At 37.9% G+C, this 10831-nt stretch overlaps 1 protein-coding gene across 12 annotated transcripts in view; it reads right to left on the bottom strand.

Moving 5' to 3' along the window:
• Positions 1-289: 289 nt before the first annotated feature.
• HECTD1 (HECT domain E3 ubiquitin protein ligase 1) overlaps positions 290-10831 on the bottom strand; it is a 64207-nt gene continuing 53665 nt past the window's right edge. For 8 of the 12 annotated variants that reach the window (XM_035552069.2, XM_035552078.2, XM_035552068.2 and 5 more), the window contains 11 exons: positions 10357-10567; positions 10192-10277; positions 9085-9212; positions 7426-7627; positions 7142-7279; positions 6245-6852; positions 5056-5134; positions 4876-4969; positions 4418-4568; positions 3083-3227; positions 290-2730 (listed from right to left, as the gene is read on the bottom strand). In XM_035552069.2, the coding sequence (XP_035407962.1) occupies positions 2593-2730; positions 3083-3227; positions 4418-4568; positions 4876-4969; positions 5056-5134; positions 6245-6852; positions 7142-7279; positions 7426-7627; positions 9085-9212; positions 10192-10277; positions 10357-10567 (1980 nt within the window). In that variant the 3' untranslated portion in view covers positions 290-2592. The remainder of the gene's footprint in view (positions 2731-3082; positions 3228-4417; positions 4569-4875; positions 4970-5055; positions 5135-6244; positions 6853-7141; positions 7280-7425; positions 7628-9084; positions 9213-10191; positions 10278-10356; positions 10568-10831) is intronic. The other 4 variants (XM_035552072.2, XM_035552071.2, XM_035552079.2 and 1 more) reach the window with 1 other exon arrangement.

The raw sequence follows: 10831 nt of genomic DNA, 5'->3' as shown, positions 1-10831 counted from the left end.
TTTTTTTTCCTTTCTGTCCATGCATCACAAGAGACAGACAACCAGAAATACGCGTGTTTCTCAGGATCATGTAAGTACCAAATCAAGTCTTCCTTCTGTAGTAGGAGGACATAGCTGCAACAACTTTTATTCACAAGGCATACAAAACACTGTTTCATCTCCATGTGTTACATTCCTTAAATCACTGAAGAGTTAGCAATCTGAAACTACTTTCATTTACCTTTCTAGAATGAAGGTACCTGGCTCCTCCTTCATAAGCTCCAACGCTCGGCATAACTTGACCTCGAAAGAGCATGTATTGTACGGGCATTATGTTTGAAAGCACGCTAACAGTCACACCTAAATTGCATCTAGAAACCAGAGCGTAACAAGTACCGAGTGAAGTGTGGTGTGGAAGAATACTCTACAGCTTCCAATCTCCCACTTCTCTTCCTGCCAGCCAGGAAACCTTGGTGTCCTGAAAAGTGAGCGGCATCCCAACTTTTTGAACTGAAGACACCATCAAGTGTAGGCATTTCTTGTGAATTAGCAGACAACCTCAGACTTCCAATCGAGGACATTAAATATGCCGATCTCTGATCACAAATAACAAAGTGCCAACTGACCACAGTCTAGAATCCATCAGACCTGTATCTCAGCAGGTTGACAATGCAAATAACTGCGACTTTCCTTCCCAACACAGGACAATACTGAACAGTTAAATACATACAAAAACACATTACAAGACTATTTCCTTTAATCGACAATGAAAATATTTCACAATGAAAGCAGAAAACCCACAATCCACCACTAAAGAACTCTCTAATTGGAGGAGAAAGCCTGCCAGGTTCATCAGGTCCATGAAAACCTAATTCTAACACCCATTCCTCAGGCCACTTCCCTCTCTTCCACTGTTGCTGACCGCAGGTTGGGCTGGAGTCAGAGCACTCTGCCTCCAAACCACCTGGGGTGCTTATACTTGTAACCAGCTTTTCTGGATGAGGTAGCTTTAAAATAACACCACATGTAGCAGAAGTTAAGGCCAGATCTGGAGCAGATGCTACATTTATGCAACCGTTGGGCTGAAGCACAACAGTCACAGGAGTGCGGGGAATGGAGACTCCCTTTCAATTATGCATTGTGGAAAATTTCAGCGAAGATGCCTGTAAAGTCCTATAAATACCAGGCTATGAAAAGAAATCTGGCATCTGCCCGATTTGTGTTTGAGGCAGACTCTTTTGGCAAGCCTCTCCCCAGCCGCGGTCCAAGCAAAAGCTATTACCAAAGAGAACTGGCACAGAACAAAGCTTGCCACATAGATTCAACTAAAATACTATTTTTGCCTTTTTTTTTTGGAAAACAACTACTTAAATATCTTTAAAGACACATATACATTAAAATCTTACTTGCTTTGTCTTACCATGAGCCATTTTCCACCAATAAATATCCCACCACATGACAAACCCAAGACAGGCAATGCATCTCAAGTAAGGCTGAATCAGCTGCAATGTGTGACCCAGTTTTCACTCCAATGTAACTAAGAATTAAAACCTCAGGCCACGTGGACCCTCTGAAAAGCACAAGCACCAAAATCTGCCACGTGCAAGGTTATCACTGCCAGACTACTTCTTAAGAAGTTGCACCAAGTAATTTTGAAGAGAGTTGAGTACGGAGGCGAGTTAGAGAGATCAATTATTGCCATGTAATTCTTTTAAATCTTGAAAAAAGTGAGAGACACTGTTCAGAACACATACATAGTCTTAATAACATAAATATTAATGAATTATTCAGAGGAGACAACTTTATATGTTGCAAACATTTTAATGATTACTGTTGAGCTTACACATCGGGTGTTTTGTTGTTTTTAAACTTCAAACTGCAACAAGTTAAATAAATGTTTATAATATACAAAGAAAATACAACCAAAAGTAAAACTTGCTTTAAGTGTGCCTTGCACTAGGAACCAGTGTTTTATTTAATAGCTTTATTGTTGAGCTGCACAAACACACTTAAGGATTTGATCTTTATAGCAGGGCATTTGAGAAATCAAAATATATTCCCACTTGAAAGAAAAAAAAAAGGTTGTGCATGATTATATGCAAAAACCCACTAAAATACTCCAATAGTGCAGGCACCATTAAAAAAGAAAAAGCTGGAGATGCCCATTAACTCTAAGTTTTAATGAAGCAAGTTTCTGACCAGTTAGCTTAAAGCCAGCAAAACAGGGATCAGTGACGGCAACTGTAGTGTACAAGGTATTAAATGACAAACTTTACACAAATACACTGTTAGAAATTTGTATCAGTGAACACTGAAAATCTGATGATCTGTTCTTTGGAACAGTCAAACAGAACCACCTTAATTTCCAGTTGTGCAAGCCCTTGAAGCATCACACAGTGTTCTGTGCCAATTTCTTGCTGGCTGTGTAGTTACAAGGATTTGTTTTGTCATTAGCAGCTAACAAACTTATTCCACATGTTCCTAAAGCCTCACAGGTGAAAAAAGGCAAGTCTCGTCAGAGCACAGCGTGGAGATCATTTTTTGCACACAAACACAAGAGGCTTCGCTAGTATCAAAAAACACTTTCTCGTGTCCCGTATTGCAGTCAGCAGCTCAGTTGAGATGGAAGCCTTTCTCCATGGTAGCAGCTAGCAGACGCTCTCTCATGATCTCCTCAGAAGAATACTCAGGCAACTTCAGGTAATGCACACACGTATTCACAGATGGATAACTTGCATCTGTAGCATCAACCTGAGAAAAAGAAACAACAATTGATACTGCAGTTGTTCACAACACTTCTTTTAGAAGTTAAAAGCTTAAGGTCCTTTAAATTTATGACATCTACCACGTATGTAACACCAACAAGCCACAAAACAGTGGCATCAGGAAAGCTACAGACCAACTTAAAAATTTATCTTTTTTACGTATATGAAAACTCATCAACTGTGATGTCATAGAACAGACCCGACACAGAAGCTAGTACTGAAAGCTTAGCATAGTGATACGAATTAGAAAAGAAAAATAATATTTTTTCTTAATGTAGCAAGGGCTACATTCAAAAGCCAGAATAGTTGGTTTGAGAGGTAACCTGCAGAACCCATACCTTGCGTACGACGGTGAGCCGGGGATGTAGGTTTGCCAGTCCTCCTGGTGGGAGTGTTGAGCAACCAGTGGTGAACTGGAGGAAAGCCTTTCTTTCATCTGAAGACATACCACACAGAACTCTCACAAATCGAAGGAATCCGGGGCTTAAAATAAATTAAAAAAATCAGTTAAGATGGCAATTCCATGATAAGTTGCTTTTTTTTGTAAAGCATCTTTAGTGAAGTCTAAGGAGTCACTGTAAGACTCCAGTGCCTGTTCAGCAGTAAGTTAAGAACAGAACCACCACAAAGCATGTAAAAATACTTCTTTAATCTCCTTGCTGAATATTACACAGAAAAACATAGGTAGGTAAATTTTCTTCATACTTATCCTGAAGTGTTATTTGGGTATTTTCTGTAAGAAGCATTAGAGAAGTAGACAGAACTCAGACCTTTTCTAAGACGACTCTCACTGACTAATCTTAAGACCTTTCATGCACCACTTCCACAGTATAAAGCCACTTCCATTTATGTATAATTTCATTTCTATCCTGCTGAAGACCATCATGCAGAAAAATAAGGAAAATGTAACAGACTAGAACAGAACTTCACAGAATCCTCCAGATACCACTGCTTTCATCTATACCAGCCCAAGGAATAAAGCAGGAGGACAGGGTACATATGAAGGAAGCACTGCTTGCCGCAACATGCCCTCAGGTATCAGGAACCACATGTCAGCTGCATCTTTGTATGCAGGGCAGGGTCAGTAGAAGAATCCCTCTGCACAGCATCTTGGACTGACTATGATCCTTCACCTCATACTTACACTAACACAGTTCCAAAAGTAATTTGTAGTTTACAGCTAGCTACCAAACATGACAAGCAGCAGAAAAAAAAAACAAACCTAAACTACCAAGACCACTTCCCAATAGGCAATCACAAGTATATTTTTTGCCCATAGTACATTTTCTGTTTTAACTACACTTGAAGAGAAAGAAATAAGAAAAAGGACTAATATCAAGAATACCCAAATGAAGTTGTAACCACCACCACAGACAGAAGTCAAAACCCTGAAGCGCTACTTTTTAGCAGCTTGTGTGAGTTAGCTGCCCTTCCACTAGTTTTTGACATTTTAATACTTCCATTTTTTTTTTAAATCCTCTCATCACAAAGACCCTAAGTACCTTCTGTCTGTTGTAATGTATACAATTATTTCATATCGGTTTAGGCACTTAGTTGGGGTTGATACTGGCTGAAGAGCAATTTGGCTTTTTCCATCTAAGAAACATTCTGGACATTTTCTCACATCATGCACCTTTTAGCTACTATTTTAAAATCACTTAGAATATAATTACCTGTCTCGTGTATATCCCAGCTTAGGTTCCGTATAATTGATGATATCCTCTGCTGCCCAAGAAGGCGACTGATTTCCACAAAGAATCATCTGAACTTCTTCGTGGCTGAAGGAACTCAGCTTCTCCATTGGGAAGACTCTATTGAAGCCATCTTTAATTTATACAAGATACAGTTATTCGTGCAAGTCAAAAGAATGTTTATAAAAATAACATAACCATTTCAATTGTACTTAAATCAAATCAGAATCAACCAACAGTTTCTTAACGAACAAAGAATCTCTTCAAGGTTAACAATGGCATGATTAATGCAGTGTTATGAATCTCTTACCTGCTACATCCTTAATTTAAAAGTTTGTGTTTGAAAGCCGTTCTAAGCTACTACTTTAAACCAGGATACCCAGAACACCACTAATTCCACCTAAATACACACATATATATTCTGCCATAATTAAAATTACCTCGGAATGCCTCCATCTGTTTCTGTATACCAGTATGCATGCAGAAGTCAAACATGAGATCTACATACTCCTCTGCATTATCCATTGTGACAGTCTGCAAAAACAACATACAAATACTGTAAGACTTCATTCTGCATTAGAATTACTGCTGAGATTTCTGAAGGTAGGTTCTTTCCTTACCTCATCTTCACCACCTGGTTTGAGATCCACAGCTGTAAACCCATATACTTTGGACGAAGGGCAAAACTGAAAATTTAAACTTCAAAACAGAAAGACAGTTACTAACTGGAAGCAAGTTTGCTACTGCTTTTGCAAATACACCACATTTATGAACTGCCATCTTCCCTTCCCCTCTATTTCAAAACACTGTTTGCGGATCATTTAGTACATATCTGAATAGTCACACCACAGTAAAAAACTACAATTAGTAAAGGACTATGCAAACAGTGGTTCCTGTCTATGATATGCATGTGTGTATTCACCCACTGCTTATTTGGTTTTGAATACTATCAAAAACATGTTAGTTTGGCATCGTTGATCAGCTTCAAAACCGTGAACTGAATTAAACTGTTGAAGTAGTCTCAAAGAACCCTTTATTTAAATTCCCGACACTAACAGTTACAGAGCCACTTAACATACTAGACATTTAGGCCCTTCAACAGTGCTACTTGCATTCTCTCTCTCATGTCACCCGTAAGTCAGCAAGGCCATAAGCAACTACTGAACCCTAACTACACAATTCCTGTGGCACAAGATGATTTTAATGAATAACCTATAAACAGTAAAAGAACCAGAGTTTCAAAAGAAATAATTCAAAACTACAAAAGATAACATCCCTACCCATGTTCACACAGGTATTTTTTTGTTTCTTTAACATTTACTGACCTTTAGCAAATCTTCTGTTTAACATCGGCTACAAACACTGCACCGTATGTCTATTAACACAATCCCAAATTTCAGAAGAATTGCCCAAATTTCTAAATCTGTCCGCTTTAAAAGCTCCTCAAAAGACTTAATAAATTTCAACAGTTGCAATAACAAACCTACTGATTCACATATTTGTAAAGATCTTCACAGGTATTTGCGTGTTTCTACAGAGCCATAATGACATCACAGTGCAGCCACACTTAAGTTGAAATAATAAAAAAAAAAAAAAATGAATAAGAAGGAAAAACCCTCAAACTATGGAACAAGAATATACCTACAGAGCGCAAGCTGGATTTTGCTGCACCTCTAATGATTGCACCTTTCCCCCAACAATACTATTTAAAACAAAGAAATCCTCATTTTTAATTAAATGTGGTAACATTGGTAACATTTGCATCTAATACAATGCCGTTTGCATATTTATAAATATGAAAATTCTTACCCTAAATCTTCTATGCTAAGTGGGGGTCCAGAACCTGATGGGTTCTTCAGCATTAATTCCTGTAGTTTTGTGTTTTTTTCATCTTCTGACAGACTTTTGTTGCTTAAAATTTGACGCCTTTTAATTGCAAGGTCCTTAATTTCTTTTAGAAACCTAGCTCTATGTGGATTTATTAATTCAAAGTCTTCCCATGTTAAAATTCCATTAAACCACGCAGGAGGTTTAGGTTTTGGTGGATCAAGAATAAATTCCGATTTGGAGTCTTCTTCCAGACTGCCTACTGACAAGGAATCATGCCCTTCTTCCGTGGAAGCCTCTGACTGACTTTCAGTACAGTGCAAGTCTCTGTCACCCCGTGATTCATATATCAACTTACTCATGTTACTTTTAATGTCTCCCATACACATGAGTTTAAAAAAAGGCTTAGAAATGGGTAAATCCACAAGTCTATTGTCCTGAATGCATTTAGCCAAGAAAATTCCAAGGAAATGAAAGAGTTTTGTTATTCTTTCAAGTTCATCACTGTCTTGTGGGAATGGTGCTGTGAAGAGTCCACACGATCGCTGTACATAGTAGCCAGGGGGTTTTAATCCACCACCAATATCAACCTGATTTAAGAGACAGGAGAAAAAAAAAAAGATAACAATGTTAAGGGTGAATTAATTTTACCTCTGTGCTGTTTAATTTATTATACTGTACTTCTATATTAAAAAGAAAACAGGTGAGAAAGACAGCTGTGGAACATTGTGGTCATTCTTGACCATGGAGAGCAGCTGTTCACTGACCATGTGATCTTCCCTTATTGTGGGACTGACCATGTGATCTTGCCTATCTAGCTCATTTTTTCTTTTACAGAAGTTTTGTGCACTAACAGTTTAAAATGCAAACTTTATATACCTGCCGAGACTCATCATCTGGAAAATCATCGTCACAAAGCCAAGCTCCCAAATCTGTCCGCTGAAATTCTGCTGCTACCAATGCATAAAATTCCAAGGTAGGACCCAGGCCTGTTCCTTCCTCCCCTAAAAATTCAACCTATAAAAAAACATAAGGAATATTAATAATAAAAGAAAATTCTAATGAAATGATCAGCGTTGGTTATGCAACAGGAAATTCCATATACTGGCCAGCACATTAGAAATAGCTATCTAACCTCACTCTGCTAGGCAGATATTCTTTACCTCTAGAACAGATTTTCTGTCTGCATGAATCTGCATGACATTTTCTGCCCATTCCATCAGGGAATCACCTCGCGGAACTTTCACTCTTTCATGCTTCAGGCGTCCAACTCTGAATTCTCCTGGATCATCACGTCGCACTGTGCTTGTGGTCCTTGTCCTTTCAACAGTGGCTTCACGTCTGTTCTGTAGCCATACAATCGCTCTAGAAAAATAAAACACAACACAAAACAGATGTTTAAAACTTGGATGTCTACCAGTTTTACAGCAAAATTTACTTACTTGCATACTTAAAGAAACATAGAACCAAAGGTGAAGTACAGTCATTCACATATAAAATAACACTAAGTTATAATAAATAGGTAACAGTATAAAAGAAAAAAGTCAACTTAAAAAAAATCCACCAAGTTACTAGTGTTAAAGGGATTGTGGGGGTGCTTTGTCCCCCTCCAAAAGACCCATATCGATCAAGCAAGAACAGCTGCCTCTAGTAACAGTACTGTCCTGGTTTCAGGTAGGACAGAGTTAATTTTCCTCCTAGTAGCTGGCAGGGTGCTATGTTTTGGATTAGGATGAGAAGAGCGCTGATAACATGCTGATGTTTTAATTGTTGTAGAGCAATGCTTACACCAAGCCAAGGACTTTTCAGCTTCTCGCTCTGTCCTGCTAGCGAGCAGGCTGGGGGTGCAGCAGGAGCTGGGAGGGGACAGACCCAGGACAGCTGACCCAAACTGGCCAAAGGGGTATTCCATACCATCTGGCGTCATGCTGAACAATATATAGGGGTGGCTAGCCGGGGTGGGGGGCAGGCTGCTCGGGGATAGGCTGGGCATCGGTCAACGGGTGGTGAGCAATTGCATTGTGCATCACTTTGTACACATTATTACTATTATTATTATTATTATTGTTATTATTTTCCCTGTCTTAATAAACTGTCCTTATCTCAACTCACAGGCTTCACTTTCCCGTTTCTCTCCCCCATCCCGGAGAGGGAGGGGGGAGGGTGAGCGAACGGCTGTGTGGTGTTTGGCTGCCAGCCGGGCTAAACCACAACAAGTACTTACATGAAAGCAAAGTTCAAAATTCTCATACGTATTGTCATCTATGCAGCAATAATCTACCATCTGTTGGTTGTTTTATCTGACTAAGCTAAGTAAAAATAAATGAATCAAAACAAATAATCATCAAACCACTGTACAAAATTAAAAAAATAAAAGATATGTGCTTTGGTGTATATTTTCATAAAACAATTCAGTTATTAAGAAAGCTTTTTTGTTTTTGTTTCTTAGTACATTATGTAATAGACGGCAACCCAGTTGAATTATCTATTGCCTGATACAGCCACCTAGCTAGAGGCACACAATCAAGTCTTCAGTTAAGAAGCTAAAAAATTAAACTTCTTCAAAGGAAATGGCCTGGAGAATATCAAACAGAAGACAGGCTGCTACTCATCATTAACTTCTAACACAATGAACAAGAAATGTTTCAAGTGCCCAAAAGTTCTGAAGTTTCCCAGCATCTTCCCTTTTTTCCTAGCTACCTACAATGCTTCATATTTGGAATCTTGTTCCAATAACGTCCTCCTGTGAATTACTAATTCAAAAAGGTATTTAAAAAAAGCAATCTGACAGGTGTTTTTTTCCTGTTTTTGTTTCTGTTTACCTTGATGCTCCAAATGCTGTGCATGTGAAGTACAACTGTCTGGTTTCAAATGGAATTAAGAAAGGACACTTGCTTGTTAGCTGCTCGCACCAGTCTGGCAAAGCTCCACTTGCTAGTGCCAAGGGTTCCTGTATTTTAAAACAAGAAAGAACAAAAATAAAAAGTGTTTCTAACATTACACTCAGGTTGTCCTAACAAGTTTGTAACTACGTAAATAGACACCCAATATGCCCATGCCAGGTTTTCACCTGTATTTGAGCAAGTTTCTTCCTTCTCAGCAATCACCACTTTTTTTTTTCTTTCAAATGCTCTGAACAAGAAGTTCACCAAGTTTCTAGGACTTGAGAGTGGACACAGTATGCTTTGGCACATACATTAAGAGCTGTACTAAATCCCTGGGATACATACTAAAGCTATGGGTATATCTTTATCTGGAGATAATTACTTCTGAATTTTGCCCAAAAGTGATTAAATACCTCTTCAATACTGGAAAACACCAAAAGAAACTCACTGGTAATAAAGATAATCTATAGGGAAATATTACCAGTCTTTTCTAAAATACAAGTGTAACAAAAAATACTACAGAAATTACTCCTACAAAGATATTTCTGTGTCTAAACAGCCTTCAAAAGAACATCAAAATCTGAACTTTTTTTTTTTTAATGAACAATTAGGGGACCTTAACTGTAACTAAAGAACCTCAAAGAGCACACAAAGAAGAACTGAGTAAGTTGAGGATCTTTATCTTTAAATCTTTATTAAAGAAAACCTATTAAAAAAAACCCTACTACCTGAAGAAAAAACCTACCTACTGAAGAACTACCTCTTTAATCTTTCTTTTTTAGTGCATCTGACTGATACAAATAACAAGTTTTCTTTTTTAAAGCTCTATCTGAATCTATAAACATAGGAATCCTTGTGATCTCTAATACAGTTAGTTGCATTTGTTACATCAGCAAGCAGACACATACATACACTACAGACATCAATGTATACTGTATGAAACAATTCAAAAGTCAAAATGGCAAAAAAGCTAATAATTCCAAACAAAGTAAGGAAGAGTCTTAAAAACAATATTATGTATATAGACTATGCATAATACGATACCTCAATCTGCTGCAGAATCTTTGTAGTAATTTTTTTGCTTGTGAATTCATCTGGTGGAAAGTTAAACTGAGGATGCTCATCTCCTTCTGAAATGAAGAGAAAATGTTTTCCCTTACTTTGTGTTCATTAGAACATTTAAGGAACTCTGCTATATAACGTACATACCTTCTTGAGCAGTTCGTGCTGTGTAAGGGTCACTGGCAACTATATACAAAATGCGAAGTAACTGCAGAACATCTTCTACTCCACAGGAGTTCTGCCCACTGCCAGCTTTTGCCTGAGGTTGCTCCTTTGCCAAACTAAGGATATCAGAATTTTGAAGAGTAGAAATGGCCCCCTGGCTTAATCCAGATTTTGATCCATGTTCACAAAAATCCTGTGGGAGAAAAAAAAAATGTTATAAATGAAAACTGCGTGTTACAGTCCTTATGACTATGTGCTCCAAGTCAATGATTTGAAAAATCAGAATGGTTACTGTGTTTAACCTGAACACTTAGTTCAATTGTAGATAGCTCAAATCATGATTCAAATGGCACTAACACTATATTTAACATTAAAAAAACAGTAAAAACTAAACTTGATACTGAGAACTTTCAAGTTTCCTATCTACATTATACCCTTTCCCCCCTGCCCCTTTGCA

This window comes from Cygnus atratus, chromosome 5 (genome assembly GCF_013377495.2).
Source record: "Cygnus atratus isolate AKBS03 ecotype Queensland, Australia chromosome 5, CAtr_DNAZoo_HiC_assembly, whole genome shotgun sequence".
NCBI lineage: Eukaryota > Metazoa > Chordata > Aves > Anseriformes > Anatidae > Cygnus > Cygnus atratus.
The sequence above is the reverse complement of the archived record's forward strand: the minus strand, read 5'-3'. Positions and strand labels throughout refer to the sequence as shown.